At 51.0% G+C, this 17,783-nt stretch overlaps 1 protein-coding gene across 3 annotated transcripts; it reads right to left on the bottom strand.

The window, feature by feature from the left end:
• Positions 1–1,161: 1,161 nt before the first annotated feature.
• C12H20orf96 (chromosome 12 C20orf96 homolog) lies at positions 1,162–14,105 on the bottom strand. 3 transcript variants are annotated; one of them, XM_054045655.1, is made up of 11 exons: positions 14,026–14,105; positions 12,340–12,413; positions 11,794–11,935; positions 10,671–10,801; positions 10,024–10,182; positions 9,297–9,396; positions 7,668–7,825; positions 7,441–7,542; positions 6,192–6,278; positions 5,736–5,854; positions 1,162–2,191 (listed from the first exon to the last, which is right to left on the bottom strand). In XM_054045655.1, exons 2-11 carry the CDS (start codon positions 12,397–12,399, stop codon positions 2,131–2,133), a joined length of 1,119 nt encoding a protein of 372 aa, XP_053901630.1. In that variant the 5' UTR covers positions 12,400–12,413; positions 14,026–14,105; the 3' UTR covers positions 1,162–2,130. The 3 variants fall into 3 exon arrangements, with proteins under 3 accessions (XP_053901630.1, XP_053901631.1, XP_053901632.1); XM_054045656.1 differs by having other exon boundaries at positions 13,995–14,070; XM_054045657.1 differs by lacking the exon at positions 14,026–14,105 and adding an exon at positions 12,539–12,933.
• Positions 14,106–17,783: the final 3,678 nt, after the last annotated feature.

Consider the following 17,783-nt stretch of genomic DNA (forward strand, 5'->3'; position numbering starts at 1 on the left):
GGGCTGGCGGGGAGCCGGGCCCGCGGGGAGCCGGTCAGCCGGGCCGGCGGGGAGCCGGTCAGCCGGGCCCGCGGGGAGCCGGGCCCTCGGGGAGCCGGTCAGCCGGGCCGGCGGGGAGCCGGGCCGGCGGGGAGCCGGTCAGCCGGGCTGGCGGGGAGCCGGTCAGCCGGGCCGGCGGGGAGCCGGTCAGCCGGGCCGGCGGGGAGCCGGTCAGCCGGGCCCGCGGGGAGCCGGGCCCGCGGGGAGCCGATCAGCCGGGCCCGCGGGGAGCCCGGTCAGCCGGGGAGCCGAGCCCGCGGGGAGCCGGGCGCGCGGGGAGCCGGGCGCGCGGGGAGCCGGGGAGCTGGGGGGTGCGCCGGGCCGCCGGGGGCCGGCAGTGCTGGGCGGGCCGGGGGTGGTCGGCCGGGGGCGGTCGGCCGGGGCCGGCACCCCAGGGCCCGAGCCAACCCAGGCTGGAGCCGCCGGGGGGCCAGCCTGGGCCGCGCCTCCTCCCCCCCACATTCCCCTTACCTGCTTCAGGCTTCCCGCGAATTAAATGTTCGCGGGAAGCAGGGGAGGGGGCGGAGACTTTGGGGAGGGGGCGGGGTTGGGGCGGGGGGTGTGGGCGGGGCTGGGGGCGGGGCCGTGGGCCGTGGAGTGTCCTCCATTTGGAGGCACAGAATATGGTAACCCTAATTAATCACTTGATATTCATATTTGATTTCTCTATCTGCTGAGCTGCTGCCAGGCTCCATCTAGTGGCAGACTGAATAGCGACAGAAGGTATGGCTATTTCACCAAGTAAGGAGTGGGACTCGGTACACTGTAATACTACTCCACCAATCACAGAGCACTTGAGAGGAACGGGTACGTATCCCTGCCCTAGCCTCACCCACACACCTCCAGGAGTAAGGTTTTTAGAGGTGCACGTGAAATATCATTATGATCATTACGGGAAGTGAGGCGGGCTCCCATCTTACAGGGATGGGGCTGGAGGAGTACCTAGCCAGCTAGTCTGGCTCTGTGTCATCAAGGCTGTGAGGTTACATTTACTAGTGGCTGTAAAGCACTTTGAGATCCCTGCTTGATACATACTACTGAAGTGAAAAGTGCGATTATTTTTGACAAATAATAAAAGGTGCCTGGAGATTTATTCTGACAGGATGAAACTTCAGTTACAAATTAAAGACCCACTTAATTTTTATTTCAAAATGTAGATTGAAAGTTGCAGGTTAAACATGCTACACAGTTATCCATCAACTGGTAGACTTCCCAGACTGAATACTGTCAGAACCATTCAACCCTAAGCAAGACACAGCTGGGATGGGATGGACTACACTACAGCCATAGGGCAAGCGACGCCGGCTGCTAAGAACGGCAAGCATTTGTACAGACACTGGAAGTGGAAGATCCTCATCCTGTGTCACCATTCTGTCCCCCTGAACTGACATGTGCTATAGCTGATGGGGATGCAATTGTTCTGACAGGCAGCTGCTGGAGGGCACTTAGTGACAGCTGCTCATTGTTCCATTACTAAAGACCTCATCCTGGGTCTGGGCTTCAGCTCATCAGAAATCAAAATATTGATAAAAGTAACTTGTACAAAGGCGTTTTACTGGGAAGGATAAAAAGGCCAAATTTGTTCTGATAGAACTCCCCTGGGCTTCAGGAATTAATCTGCCCACGTGGAACTGTGACGTTTTATCGGTAGGTGGCTGACACCAATGACACTTGGTAGCGCTGTAAGAATGTGAGATTGGGAAAGGGCTGTTGACAATAGTGACACCTCATCAACGATCCCGTTTGGGATCACACCTGGCTGCTTTAATAGAATTTTGCACCATATTCCTTCTAGCGAGATGGCCGTTTTCTGGCTTTTACCCAGCTTGGATCTGGCATGACGATGACACAATGAGTCCTGCATATTGTTCTGTGATGGAACTTGTTTGTCCTGACAAACCAAAAGCGGCGCAGAGCAGAACTTCCTGAGAACTGGGATGGTTTGGAGAACTTGTCCATGAAGAGGGGGCGATTTGTTGTACAGCTCCTCATCCTGTTCTTGGCCCAGCTGCGTTCTATGATGACATAGCTCTGTGGGCGAGGCCTGGCCCATCCACCCACCTTTCCACTTCAGGTCCAAAGGTTCTGGGACTAAACGAAAACCTTCTCCTCTAAGGGGATATTGAGAACAATCTCTGTATCTGGCAGGCATCTGAGCAGAGAGAGGAGAGAGCAATAAGGAGAAAGTCAAACCATAGCCAAGGAAACAAGAACTCTGCCTCAGTTCAGATCAAGTGAGTCTTTGGGAGTGAGGTGGTGGGGAAGAGAAATCCTGGTACAATCAGGGCCAGAAACACATGGCCCTTCTCAGACATGCTGTACAGCCAAAACAGTAACTCAAGGGCCTGGACATCCTTTGTCCACCACTCATGCACCCTTCGCTATTGGAGGGTGGGAGGAGGGGTAGGACCAGAACCCCAGACTTGCTCAGAGGACAACAGCCCTTAAAAGCCATATTGGGTTCTCGTGCATGAGCCAGCGCCCAGACAGGCGACCCAGCCCACAGCAGCAGTGCCCAAGCAGTATTATATGTTAGCTCTGACTCACCCTGCGGAGCCCATTCTGGCATTAACCAGACTGGCCATCTCCTCTCTTCCTATGGGAAGATCACACATTGTAAATCAAACCCTGAGCCCTGTTGCCTAGCTGTTGCCTAGACAGCACGCACAGGATAACCGAGCCCTAATCAGAGTCGGCAGTGGGTTTATGAAAACAGAACAATGTATTTAGCTGCGACTCTCCTCCAAGCCCAACAGACAAACGCAGAGGGGAAAAGCTTCACAGCAGCAGGGCCCACAGTTACATCCACTCTCCAGCACACAGTGGGAGAAACGCAGTAAGATGAAATGTGACCACTAGTTTGTGTATCAACATCCTCATTAATTCTGGTTCTGTTTCGTGACACCTTCAATCCAGGCTTCTGTAACAGCTGGGAAAAGCTCAATGAATGACACCCCATGGCACTCAGAGGAGGTACATTTTTAAAGATGGGAAACTGAAGCCCAGAGGGGTAAATCGCCTGATTTCCAGAAGGTCTGAACACCCACAATGCCCGTGGACTTCCCACACTGAGAAATCAGGCCCCACATGACTTGCCAAATGTCAGACAATGAGTCCGTGGCAAAGCCAGGAATAGCTTCCCAAGTCTTCTGACTCCCAGCCATCTCTCACCTTCCTTGCTGACTAGGCTGCAATACTGATTCTGCACAAAAGGTGGACTTGTTCAGCTGTATTTCGGCAAAGCAGAGGCAGGGAACGGAGGGCGAGAGGAAAGAAGTAACGTGGTTTTGCTGCTTTGGCCACGCAGCAATTAGAAACAAAAATGAGTATGGAAAGGGAGGGACCCCCTCCAGCCTCTTGGCATCCCAGATCTCGTGTCCTGGGACACTATAGGCCTGTTCCGAAAAATCCAACCCTGCCTACGATCAGTTTCTGCTCTGCTGCTGCTAGTGGGGAGAGAGACTGAGCCCCTGCACTCCCAGCTGAACGTGGGCTGAACACAACTTTGTTTCTTCAGTGTCTCAGGGAAACCAATGGGCTAATCTCAGAAAACCAGCCCATTGCGAAGTCATGTGAAAAGTGTAAGGGAGGTCAGTGGGAAAGGTCTGTGGTGGAAACCGTGGTGATGGCTCTAGCAAAGGTGCCCAGCCTGGCAGGGTGTGTAATCACCAAATGCCTGATTTATGATGCTGCAGAAACATTCCCACTTGGCCTTTCTTCTATTTTTAAACCTTTCCCAGTCACACGCAGTCACCCCAGCTCTACAATCTCTCAGGACTAATTAACTCTCCATTTTATCCTGCTTTTATCTGAAAAAAATTAAGTTAGACTAATATCACCAGGCCGTTCAACTCTCCCCAACTTCCTGACACGTTGCAGGCGTTCCTTCTCCTTCACACCAGGCCTCCAAACTTCTGCAGTTGGACCAGGCCAAAGGACCGTCTTCTGCTTAAAACACGGGACTTGGAGTCAGGGAATCTGGCCCTATTTGCCTCTGTCACAGACTTATGGCCTGGGTTTATGGAAATCATGGAAGACGTGGTTTTCATACAGTTCATGTGAATAATCTATGTATGCAAAATGGGGGGAAACTGCAGGACTAATCTGCCTATAAAATTACTTTATGTGCAAAAATGGGGAAGCTAGAGGTGAAAAATCAGTGTGATTCACAGTTTGTTCACACACTCACTTTGCACACACAACTGCAATAAACGCACAGGCAAATAGCAAACAATTTCACATGCATTTTGCACACACACCTACAAGTTAGACTGGCTGACATTCAAGACCTTAACCTCTTTGGGCCAAACGTGGCCCTGGCTTGCACCCTAACTGAAGTCAATAACCGATCAAGACCAATGGCCAGTTGTAACGTCACTTGACACTTGTTAATCAAGTTTCTATTTTAACCTGCATTACGTTTCCTTTAGATATTGTGGATCTGTGTTTATTTGGTGTGCAGTCAATCACAATCTGAGGTGTTATCACAATTGCTCTTTGCATCAACTGCACCCCAGAAGGTATTTGTGGGAGTAGTTTCAGGGCGTGTTAGTGCATCTCTCTCTGTTTTATGATTTGAGCCCACACTCTTAGCCGAACCTTTTCCATTGTTCCTGGAAGTTAGAAGCCAGGATTTTTGTGAATGAGCTGGCAGGGCACCCTGCACATTGATGAACAGAAACTCAATGCTGAAAGCAATCAGCCACCAGTGAACTGGGGCCGGGGAGGGAGAAATGAGATTTGGCTTTTTGCAGCTCTCATCTGCCTTTGAAACCTCTTTAACATAGTAGGAAAATGGCCTACTTATCTTTTTTCACCCAGTATTTTGGGGGGGAATTTACTGTGGCTGTTCGAAAAGTGACTTTAGATAACCAGTGCATGCTCTGACAATTAGTCTTTTGGGACCAACATGGCTATGAATACACTACATACAATGAGTCTTTTGGGAAGGCCTGTTGGTCCCTCGGAGCCTTAGTTTTCCCAACTGGAAAATGAGAACAACAGAATACTTCCTTATTGTGCATCACAGGAGGCTTGTAAAGCTTTATTAATCCTCACAATCCCCTAGTGGGGAAACTGAGGCACAGGGCCGGGAAGTGACTTACCCAAGGTTGACAGTAAATCCGTATCAGTGCTAGGGCTAGCCCGTCCTAGTTCCTACTCCTGTGCTCAGGCCATTAGGCCATGCACGTCCCTTCCCCAATTGGATCTCAAGTAATGGTCTCAAGTTGCAGTGGGGGAGGTCTAGGTTGGATATTAGGAAACACTATTTCACTCGGAGGGTGGTGAAGCACTGGAATGGGTTACCTAGGAAGGTGGTGGAATCTCCTTCCTTAGAGGTTTTTAAGGTCAGGCTTGACAAAGCCCTGGCTGGGATGATTTACTTGGGGATTGGTCCTGCTTTGAGCAGGGGGTTGGACTAGAACCTCCTGAGGTCCCTTCCAGCCCTGATATTCTATGATCCAATATTATAATTAAGTTTACATTTTATGGTGAGGTGCATCGTTTACCTTTGAAGGCTGTGCAAATAGCTGGCTTGCGTTTCTTAACACAAAGGCATTCTGAGTGGAGATTAACTCCCAGTGCACCAAGCAGAGGGTGACCTATGAATACTCACATTGAAGCTGGTGTCAGAAGGGCCTGTGGCTTGTCGGTCAATAAACTCTACTGCTTAGGAGATAAATGCAGGGACTTACTTGGGCCTGCGGAGCAGGACATCGGCGAAGATCACCTCTCTAGGGTCTCTCACGCTCCAGCGAAGTGTCATAATGCTCCTTCGTAGCTCTGTGATTTCTTCCAACAGCTTGTGAATGAACTGAAAGAATTAAACCTGTGAGACTGCTCTTTAAAAACACCTAGATGACGAGAGCACGAAGGTACCAGAGAACTAGAAACATCAGAGGAGCTAGAGAAGACTGGCCAAGGCATTGGTCCATCCTCACAAAGCCAGGGCCAGAGTGTTCCCCACAGTACATTCTGCAGTGTGCCAGGGGAATCCCTGCTGTGCGCCTCAACATCCTAGGTGTACCCTAATAGTCCACTGGAAACTGAATGGCACAGCCACTGTACTGGACGACCAGCAGCAAAGGGGTTAATACTCACTAGGCCAACACCCCTGCTGCTCCATGCGATTTCCTCCCAAATCTGCTCACCTTCTTTTGCATTTGGATTTCATTCCTGAGTATCCGATTGTTGACAGCCATCTGCTTCAGCCCCTCCTGATAGAGAAACGCCTTGTCCTGCACAGATAGAAAAAATAAACCAGCTGAAGTAAAAGACCAGACAGTAAATTCCAGTATGCATCTGGACCAGAAGAGAAGCAGAAAATAGCTGGGGAGGGCTGCAGCAATCACAAACATGATTGCTGTACATGGCTCTCTTTGAGCTAACAGGCTCAGAAGAATGGGTTCACAGCTTCAATGGGAAGAAAAAGGGATGCGGTCTCTCAGGGTTTTGGTTGTTCAAAAACCTGTACTTTAGAGCTGACTGGGTATAATTTATTTCTACAATGCAACCCACAATGACAGATATGAAACCCTGCCACTTGCAGACCCTAGGGATGACCCAGTTGTATTTGCCATGTCTAGAATAACAGGTGAACTCCTCCTTTAAGGAATGCAGACTGGGACAAATTCTGGGGGCCATCATCTGCTCAATACCCAATGAGATCATATTGTGCTGAATACAGGAATAGGAGTCAGTAATATTGGTGTTCTAATGCCAGGTGCCAACACAGACTAGCTATATGGCCTTGGGCAAGTCACATCACCCTTGCTTACAGATTCATCTGTGAAATGGGAATACCGATATTTTTCCACCTCACCAGGCTGTGGTGAGGGCTCCTTTACGTTTGCACAGAAGTCTTAAGTACTACCACATAAACAGCAATTGTACAACAGAAGTTTCCTATATCTTCTGAAGGGACAATAAAGTCTCATATTTTCAGTATTGTGTCTATTTGTGTGCTTAATGTGCTCATGCAATTACTGCAAATGTGTGTGCAATCTCAGTAATTGTGCAGACAAGTGACTAGTTAAACATCTATCTAAATAACATCAGTTCCATTTAATTCATTCCCTCTAATTGTGTGTGCAAATATCCATGTATGATTCTGAAAATATTGCAACATGCAAGGCTACAATTGCACACCAATGCGAAATCCAGCTCTGTACCTACAGCTCCCTGCTACTCCAAAGAAAAGCTCCAGGTAGCAACTAAGCTGGAGGCAGTAGTTCACTGTTACACTCTTGCATGTCCTCTGTACCACAGTGTCACTGGTGGGCCAAATCTGGAACCCCCTAGCCCTAGATGGCAGCTCCCAGTAGCAGTCTAGTTGGCAGGATAGTCCATTATCTTTCTCACTGACTTTCAAGCATGCAAAGACAGATGCAATCCACTAACCTCTGCAACAGCCTGTAATATCTGCTCCTTCTCATCTTGCACCTTCTTTTCCAGTTGCTGCATTACTGTTTTGGCCAGATCTTCTATATCTTCCATTTCATCCTGAGAATTACAGGGATGGGTGGCAGAGAAACAACAGGATTATTAAGCAAGTGAACATCTGATTGCCTTAGTCATCCCTTCTCTTTACACACAGGGATAACAAAGGTTAGGAGAGGTTTCTTTACCTGCTGTTCTTCCTTCAGGTTTCGGATGTTGCGAAGCATAAAGGCTATCTGGACGGCTTTCACTGGGTACTCCTTGTCCATGTATGTTCGTAAAACATTGAGCTCTTCCTGGAGGATTTGCACCTTGGTGTTCATGTGATCCACCTGATGTTTCAGTTCTGATTAAAAGGCCAAGATAGAAAGTTAAGCCACAGAGACTCCTAAACCCCCTCTCTACTGAGTCTCCTGTTCAGTGGAGCCAAGGAAACTTTTGTTCTTCTGAAACAGAACCTTCTCTTTATGATGGTTAAATATTATGTTAGTCTAGTAGCCATGATTAGAAACACAGAAACTGCCAGACTGAATCAGACCAGTGGCCCATCTAATCCACTATCCTGTCGCTGACAGTGGCCAGTACCAGATATTTTCAAAGAAGGTGCAAGAATATGGAATAACTTGCTCATAGGGGAAGTCTCTTTCTAACCCCATCAGTTATGGTTGGTTCTGCCGTTGTAAGGTTTATAGCCCTTCCAAACATTTTTTACATGAGTTGACTGAGAGGGAATGTCCTGTGACAGGTATTACAACTGCATGCAGTATCCCATGTTGTATTAAGTGTATGATTAGTTTGTGTATCACTGTGGGACAGGAATTGTGTGCAACTCCAGTAGGGAAAGGTTACTTTTAGCTCCGCCAGAAATTAAGAAGTAGTGGGGGAGAAGAATGATTAAGGTTTAAAATATATGGAGATATACCTATCTCATAGAGCTGGAAGGGACCCCAAAAGGTCATCGAGTCCAGCCTCCTACCTTCACTAGCAGGACCAAGTTCTGATTTTTGCCCCAGATCCCTAAGTGGCCCCCTCAAGGATTGAACTCATAATCCTGGATTTAGCAGGCCAATGCTCAAACCACTGAGCTATCCCTCCCCCTATCTGGAAGTTGTTAACACCTCCAGAGAGGTACCAACTGGGGAGGTTTGTCCATACTGGTTCAAACTGGGTTTTCCAGAGACCAACAGACAAAGAAAGGGCTTTTGGCATGAAAAGACTGTTTAAACTGACGCAGGGAAAGACTTTGGCCTACAAGGGCACCATAAGACTAATGGGTGACGCCTGGAATGTTTAAGGTGAGTTAAACTCTATTGATTGTTTTAATGATGTTTACTCTATAAATGCTTTTACTTGAAGAATAAATGTGCTTGCTTATGAGGAGCCGTGTAGTAACTTGTAACTGCTGGCAATATACTGTTCATTGCCCACGGAGAGAAAGCAACACACAGGTGCTGGCCATCAGGCAGACTAGCTTGCTGGGGATATCACTGAGTAAGGCAAGGAGCTGTGCAGCTTTAAAACCGAGTTAGAAGGGAGTGGAACAAAGGTCCCTAACCCAGAGACAGGTAACAGCTGGAGTCCTGAGACCTGGCTGGGAACTCCTCGAGTGGCCCACGGAGGGGGAATACAGATGCAGTTACCCTGAAACTGTGACAGTCCCCATATACCAAAACTAATTGATTATCTTTAGGAAACCTAATCATTTGACGTTCACAACAACAATCTGGCATTTATAATCTAATGAAATGAGGAGTACTGGACAATGGGGTTACATGTACTATATTGATATTAGCTTAATGTAAACTATCCATTCTTACTCCTCAGGTTCTTTTCCACCATTTTTTCTGTTTCTTGGAGTTCTGCTCGTGCTACGCCAGCTTGGTTCTGATTGGAGTCCCGAAGGGTCGAGATGACGGTCTACAGAGAGAGAAATCTAGTCACTGATTGCTGTACGCTACTGACAGACTATGAAGTGTCTAGCTGCAGGCTTCCTAATGCACCTCTCCCCATGGTATTTATTGATCCCACTAATAGCATGATGGAGTGAACTGCATGGTGCCAAGGCAGCACAGCTGCAAGGAGAGCTGCTCTTGGGAGTGACTTTGTGCTTCCCACCTCATGAGCCAGTCGAGGTCATGCACTTGATGGAGGGGACATGTTCAAGCTACTAGGAGAGGGTGACAGTTGTCACTTGCTACACTATTGCTTCCTCATCAGAAAATCGTGCAGCAGCATTGCCTTTGGGATCGGCAAGGCAGCTGCTCCGCACACTCCAGGGCTGTATCTGCATTAAGAGGAGGCAGCAGAATGCAGGTAGCTGGAGCACCTCTGGCTGCTGGGGGGCAGTGCCCAGTGGTATATAAACTGTGTAAACCAGAATGCTGCATAGGAGCCTCAGGGCACAGGACTGTTCCCCCTTACCACTAGTGACGGGCTGTGTAATCACCACACAAGAGCTTGAACCTGCTCGGGTGGGATTAGAAGGAGCTGGGATTATGTTGGGATTCTGCCCATCTGACTTCACTGGCCACACCTAAGCCTCACCCCAAACATCTCATACTGCTGCAGCAGGTCTCTGGCATGCTTGGCAGTACTGGCATCTGTCTGCTGAATGTCCTGGGCTAGTCTCCCGTTGGTCTCCACAAGGGCGGCGCTGTGATGCTTCAGCTCATTTAGGGACTTTCTCTTCGACTTAGTCAGTTTCTGAAAGAATTTATGAATGAAAGATTTACAAATGTGTTCCACCTGCCATCCCAATGACATTTCTGTTAATTAATAAATAATGATATCGCCCTTGATTTACTTTGGCACCACAAAACCACCCAATAAACCTCCATCTTTTTGCTAAATTACATCACACCAATTCCCCCAACACATCCCTGCACCCACCTTCTTCACTGGCCAGCTGCTCTATCACTACACTCTTCCTCTAGTTCCTCCCAGCACCTAGGGCCTGATTCTCCATTGCTCAGCACCTTGTGGAGTCATCCGCGTGAGCACAATGGGAGTGTCAAATTGGTGCATGCCTCCAAATCAGAATAGCAGGCTTGGACATCCACTTTGCATGAGTGCAAATGAGATAATCAGGCAACTCGTTTTTTTCCTCTCTTGGGACAACCCTGAATAACTTGAATGGTGTGCGCCAGCCTCCCTATAAATAAATCACAGCACTGGACATTTGCTTTACACACCTTAATAATTTTGATGTTCTCCAAGCTTTTAGTTACATCAGTCTCCTTTGCTGAGGTTTTCTGCTGAACAAATCTGGGATTCAGAGAGGATGCTGTCTTTGAAGGCAAGGATGAACTGGTACTGAATAGAACTGGTAAAACAGAAAATGCTCTGCACTTATTAAACTGCCCAGTTTTAACACATGACAGGAATTGCATACACTTGCCATGTGTAGCTGAGAGATATGTTGTATAAGTAGGGACACTGCCAGCAGATCGAGGGACGTGATCATTCCCCTCTATTCGGCACTGGTGAGGCCTCATCTGGAGTACTGTGTCCAGTTTTGGGCCCCACACTACAAGAAGGATGTAGAAAAATTGGAAAGAGTCCAGCAGAGGGCAACAAAAATGATTAGGGGGCTGGAGCACATAATTTATGAGGAGAGGCTGAGGAAACTGGGATTATTTAGTCTGCAGAAGAGAAGAATGGGGGGGATTTGATAGCTCCTTTCAACTACCTGAAAGGGGGTTCCAAAGAGGATGGATCTAGACTGTTCTCAGTGGTAGCAGATGACAGAACAAGGAGCAATGGTCTCAAGTTGCAGTGGGGGAGGTCTAGGTTGGATATTAGGAAACACTATTTCACTAGGAGGGTGGTGAAGCACTGGAATGGGTTTCCTAGGGAGGTGGTGGAATCTCCTTCCTTAGAGGTTTTTAAGGTCAGACTTGACAAAGCCCTGGCTGGGAAGATTTAGTTGGGAATTGGTCCTGCTTTGAGCAGGGGGTTGGACTAGATGACCTCCTGAGGTCCCTTCCAACCCTGATATTCTATGATTCTATGACATTTAGGAATGCCAGCCACAGGGAGTTTCTAATTCCTGCAGACCCAGGGGAAGTAACTTCAAGTAATGGTATAGGAGCACTGAATGTAAGCAGCTCACAGGTCTCCAGTCCTGACATTTTTATTCTCAGCCTTTCCCAGAAGGAGTCACTGGAGAGAATGGTGAAGCTGTACTGGTTTTGGAGAAATTCTCAGCTCCTCTGGGCTCAAGCCGTCCCATCAGGAAGCACTGTTGGGACTGCAAGAGGGGACACTGGTGGGCAGTAACATGCCATATGGTACAGAAATAGAATCTTTGCCAACCTGACCGCTTGCCTTTCTGGCAGCCAGCGGAGCTCCCTTCGCTTTTCTTGTCCTCACTTGGTGATGCGATAGGTGGCAAAGCTGGTTTGTGTGACACAGGTTTCTTCTTTTTTGCTTCTACCCGCTGCCACTTGCTGTAATCCTAAACTCAGCAGAAGGCACAAACAAGACGCTTACGGTGTCATGGGAGGTTTATGGGTGGTCTTCACTACAATTCAAACTTCCCCATCCTCTTCCCCAAGGGAGTCTGGGAACCTCTCCACTGTGCCAGAGGGCTGAGCACCATTTGGGGAACACTCCCTTCAGGCCTTCTATCAGTGACAGTTTGCTAGTATATCTGACAGGGCCAGTCGAACATGTGCGTACATTCGAATGGCAGCCATCCACCTCCCAGTCCCCAGCCCTTCCTTCACCACAAGCGGCATGGGGAGAGGCACTGTATAGGGTCTATTTATACACTTCTAAAGCCCCCATCACCATGGTGTCCTGGCTCCAGCCCCCAGCCCCTCAGAGGAGTCCAGTTAAAGTGCCATTAGGGTAACTTACTATTGTCCCGTATTTATTCGTTATGTTTTGTGCCAGGGTGTTCAGGACCTTTGCAGCCATCTCTGGAGGTGGCTCTGGAAGAAAAGCAGGAGACGCTAGTCAGGTGGCTAACCCAAAGGTGACTTTATGATTACTACAGAAGACCCTGGGCAAGTAACTTCAAGAAACGGTATAGGAGCACTGAATGTAAGCAGCTCACAGGTCTCCAGTCCCGGCTTATTTATTCTCAGGCTTTCCCAGCAGGATTCACTTCAGAGAATGGCGAAGCTGTACTGGCTTTGGGGAAACTCTCAGTTCCTCTGGGCTCAAGCCGTCCCAGCAGGAAGCACTGTTGGGACTGCAAGAGGGGACACTGGTGGGTGGGCAGTGACATGCCATATAGCCATGCAGACAAATGAACGAGACACCATCCTGGGGTCCCCCCAGCACCTCCCCAGGAGCCAGAGCCCATCCTGGGGTCCCCCTAGCACCCTCCCAGGGGGAACCAGAGCCCACCCTGGGGTACCCCCAGCACCCTCCCAGGAGCCAGAGCCCATCCTGGGGTCTCGCTAGCACCCGCCCAGGGGGAACCAGAGCCCATCCTGGGGTCTCGCTAGCACCCTCCCAGGGGGAACCAGAGCCCACCCTGGGGTCCCCCCAGCACCCTCCCAGGGGGAACCAGAGCCCACCCTGGGGTCCTCCCAGCACCCTCCCAGGGGGAACCAGAGCCCACCCTGGGGTCCCCCCAGCACCTCCCAGGGGGAACCAGAGCCCACCCTGGGGTCCCCCCAGCACCCTCCCAGGAGCCAGAGCCCACCCTGGGGTCCCCCCAGCACCCTCCCAGGGGGAACCAGAGCCCATCCTGGGGTCCCCCCAGCACCTCCCAGGGGGAACCAGAGCCCACCCTGGGGTCCCCCCAGCACCCTCCCAGGGGGAACCAGAGCCCATCCTGGGGTCCCCCTAGCACCCTCCCAGGGGGAACCAGAGCCCATCCTGGGGTCCCCCCAGCACCTCCCAGGAGCCAGAGCCCACCCTGGGGTCCCCCCAGCACCTCCCAGGGGGAACCAGAGCCCATCCTGGGGTCCCCCCAGCACCCTCCCAGGGGGAACCAGAGCCCACCCTGGGGTCCCCCCAGCACCTCCCAGGGGGAACCAGAGCCCACCCTGGGGTCCCCCCAGCACCCTCCCAGGAGCCAGAGCCCACCCTGGGGTCCCCCCAGCACCCTCCCAGGGGGAACCAGAGCCCATCCTGGGGTCCCCCCAGCACCTCCCAGGGGGAACCAGAGCCCACCCTGGGGTCCCCCCAGCACCCTCCCAGGGGGAACCAGAGCCCATCCTGGGGTCCCCCTAGCACCCTCCCAGGGGGAACCAGAGCCCATCCTGGGGTCCCCCCAGCACCTCCCAGGAGCCAGAGCCCACCCTGGGGTCCCCCCAGCACCTCCCAGGGGGAACCAGAGCCCATCCTGGGGTCCCCCCAGCACCTCCCAGGGGGAACCAGAGCCCACCCTGGGGTCCCCCCAGCACCCTCCCAGGGGGAACCAGAGCCCACCCTGGGGTCCCCCTAGCACCCTCCCAGGGGGAACCAGAGCCCATCCTGGGGTCCCCCCAGCACCTCCCAGGAGCCAGAGCCCACCCTGGGGTCCCCCCAACGTCCCCCTGGGGGAGCCAGAGCCCAACCTGGGGTCCCCCAGCCCCGCCCCTTCCGTGCCTGTCCTCGCCCCGGGCGCCCCCTCCCGGCTGGTTCCTCCCCAGGGCTTCTGCTCCTGGTAGCAGCCGGGGCGGCGCGGAGCGGCGGGTCTCCATGGGAACGGGGCGCAGGCGGACGCGGCGTACGGAAGCCGGCTGGGGGGCGTGGCTCTCTAGTCCCGCCCCCCGGCGCTGTGCTCTGCGGGCCGGCCTGGCCGGGCGGACGTGGGGCGGGGCCACGGCTCTGCAGCGCCCCCTGGCGATCCCCAGTCGGCAGAGCGCTCCGGTCAGTGCTGCAGCGTGCGCCCCGCAGGGGGCGGTTTGACTGAGCCCACACGGAGCCCCGTGTTACACACGTGGCGCTGCGCTGGCCTGGGCGCTCTGTCCTGGTGTGGACATGGCCTAGGACAGGTTACAGGGTGACCAGATGTCCCGATTTTAGAGGGACAGTCCCGATTTTGGGGTCTTTTTCTTATATAGGCGCCTATTACCCCCCCCCCACCCCCTGTCCTGATTTTTCACACTTGCTGTCTGGTCACCCTGATTGAGGAACCTCGAGCTTGCAGAGTCAAGCACCAAAGTTAGGAAAAGACCCAATGAAGCAGCAATTGCAGGGAACCTTCTGCCCAGCCCCCTGCAGCCCTGGGCTGGGGTGCAGCATCTTCATAGGCTATGCCCCCTCCCGGGAAAGGTTAATTGAAATGGGCTTTAGAAAACCACGGGCCATGTATCAGAGGGGGAGCCGTGCTCATCTGGTTCTGTAAAAAGCGACAAAGAGTCTGTGGCACCTTATAGACTAACAGACGTATTGGAGCATGAGCTTTTGTGGGTGAATGCCCACTTCGTCAGACGCATGGAGCTGTGTGATTTGTGGGCATTGGACACAGGCTGTGTCCAATGTCCCCCAAATCCATAGACAGTGTGTCTGTGTTTCCATAAAAACAACAAGGAGTCCGGGGGCACCTTAAAGACGAACAGATTTATTTGGGCATAAGCTTTCGTGGATAAAAAACCTCACTTCTTCAGATGCATCGTTTTTTACCCACGAAAGCTTATGTTCAAATAAATCTGTTAGTCTTTAAAATGCCACCGGACTCCTTGTTGTTTTTGTGGATACAGACCAACACGGCTACCCCCTGATTCTGGCACCACGTGTTACCAGATTTACTGGATCGTGTGAATAACTTCAGTTACAAAGCCATTCATTTCTACACAGTTGGATTTATGAGTAATTTTTAAAAAATGTTAGAGCATTGTTAGAATCTAAACCTTTCCTGAGTGTCTGGTTTGTGTACGAGCGGAGGATTCATAGATTTTGAAGGCCAGAAAGGATTACGATTATCTACTCTGCCCTCTTAAATAAGACAGGCCAGGGAACTTGGCCCGATACTTCATTACCTGGGAGCTTTCTACACACAAACTTGCACCAGTTTAGTTAAACCAGTACATATCCCGGTGTGGACACCTTTACATCAGATTACAACAGGTTATAATGGATTAGCTTGCCCCATAAAGACTTGTCTATGTGATAAATGGCACTGAAATAACAAAAGGGGTTGTAATTCACACCTGAGTTATTTCAGTTCAAATCTACATTTTACCAATATTGAAATAGGACTGGTGCTCTTACTCCGAAATGAGTGTGTCCACACACAGCCTTCCACTGAAATTATTAACGGTGTGAATTGACACCCATTTATCTCATTCGGTGCCAGGTCAGGTCGTTTGTAGGCAAGCCCCAAATTGACAAATGTTTAAGATTTAAAACGATTGAAGAGCATCTACACACAAGTGGCACCAGTTTAACTAAATCAGTTTAAAGTCACACCTGTCATTAAGCTGGTGCTACTTTGTTCATAAGCCTAACAAAACGTCTCTCAGATATAAATACGGGCTCTGTACTGCAGTCCTTATTCAGGCCCAACACTTAGGCCATGGCTACACTTGCAAATGTAGAGCGCTTTGGGTTAAACCCGCCTTCGGAGAGCGCACCAGGGAAAGCGCTGCAGTCTGTCCACACTGACAGCTGACAGCGCACTGGCATGGCTACATTTGCGGCACTTGAAGTGGCATTTGGAGTGGTGCATTATGGGCAGCTATCCCATAGAGCACCTCTTCCCATTCTGGCGCTGTGGCTTGTGGGAAGGGGGCGTGGGGCATTCTGGATCCTGTCCCAACGCCCCGTGATGCATCGCTTTGCATCCCAGCAATCCCTGTGCTTCCGTCCACATTCGGCGCCATCTTTCAACGGTTTCTGTGCAGAGCGCACTTTGTCTTCCCTTTCGGTCTGCGGGAATGGAGCCCGAACTGCATACCACCAGTGTGTGGTTTGCCTGAGGGAAGACCTCAGCATATGACAATTCAGCAGGGCCAAGAAACAGGACAGTCTCAGCAGTGGCCCAATCAGCACGTTGGTAATGACCTGTCCTGTGCCTTGGGCTGGAGCGGCTGCTCCCTTTGTCTTGCAAGAGGTCATTCGTAGCATTGGCTCCATCTAATCACTGCAGGGTTAGGCTGTGATCTCTTCTCACCTGTCTTCACACAGGATATCCTTTCCCTTTCCCCTTCCCATCCATGAGCACGTGAGCCTACCGGGCAGGAGATTAATCACATTTAGCTATATAGCATTTTATACCTTTAAAGGGCCTTACAACCCTTAGCTAAGGGCTTGTCTACAGGAGTAGTTATATTGGCATAATACCCATATAGTTAAATCACCGTAATTTCTGGTGTGGACACTTACTCTGGAATAAAAGTGGTTTTCTCCAGTTTAAACTAAACCACTTCCAAAGTGACATAAGCTAAACCAGGAAAAGGCCCTCTTTCCAGAACAAGAGTTATACAAGTACACACAGGGAGTTATACAAGTACAACTACAACTGGTCACTTTACACCAGTATAATTTCCTCTGTGAACAAGCCCTTAGTGATGATCTTCCACAGCCCTGTTGGTTGGTATGCAAATATTAGCCCCGGTTCTGTTACAGCACAGGGTGAGAATTACTTTCTGTTTAAATTTTATAGATGGGAAGCTGCGGCCCAGGCCCAGGCCCAGAGGCAAAGTGACTTGCCCAAGCCCAGAGAGGAGTCTGTGTCAGAGCTAGATTAGCCCCCAAGAAGTCTTAGCTCCCAGTTCTGTGCCCTCTCTGCTGTGAGTAGCTCACCCTAGGGTGACCAGATGTCCTGATTTTATAGGGACAGTCCCGATATTTGGGGCTTTTTCCTATATAGGTTCCTATTTCCCCCCCCCCCCCCCGTCCCAATTTTCACATTTGCTATCTGGTCACCCTAGCTCCCCCATGTCTGCTGCTGAAGCAGGGGGAGATTAAAGCCAAGCAGGCTAAGATAGTTATGCCCAGAGTTAGAACATGGATCTCAGGCTCAGCTCAGGGGAGTTTCAGAGTTCACGGCCATGTGCTCGCTCGTTGTCCTTTGCAGAGCCCTGCTGGCTGCTGGGGTCGATCCTGCTCACCAGCTCCGTGACCAGTGTCTGCAGGGGGACAGCCCACGACCGGCTCACCTCCAGCACACCCTCGGGGTTGGCGCTCTCTTTGCTGTCGTACTCCTTCACCACCTTGTTGGTGGTCAGGGAGAGGCCAAAGACTCGCAGCCCACAATACTTTGCAAGGAGCATCTCGGGAGCAGTGCTCATTCCGGATTACCAAGGCAATCAGAGCTTCTGCGGTGTGATAGGGACCAAGCTTTGTGGGGGTCTCCTGGAGCATCCGGCCAGAGGGTCCTTTCACCAGCAGGGTCAGTCTGTCCAGCAGGGGAATGCAAC

The sequence above is a fragment of the Malaclemys terrapin genome, chromosome 12 (genome assembly GCF_027887155.1).
Source record: "Malaclemys terrapin pileata isolate rMalTer1 chromosome 12, rMalTer1.hap1, whole genome shotgun sequence".
NCBI classification, from domain to species: domain Eukaryota; kingdom Metazoa; phylum Chordata; order Testudines; family Emydidae; genus Malaclemys; species Malaclemys terrapin.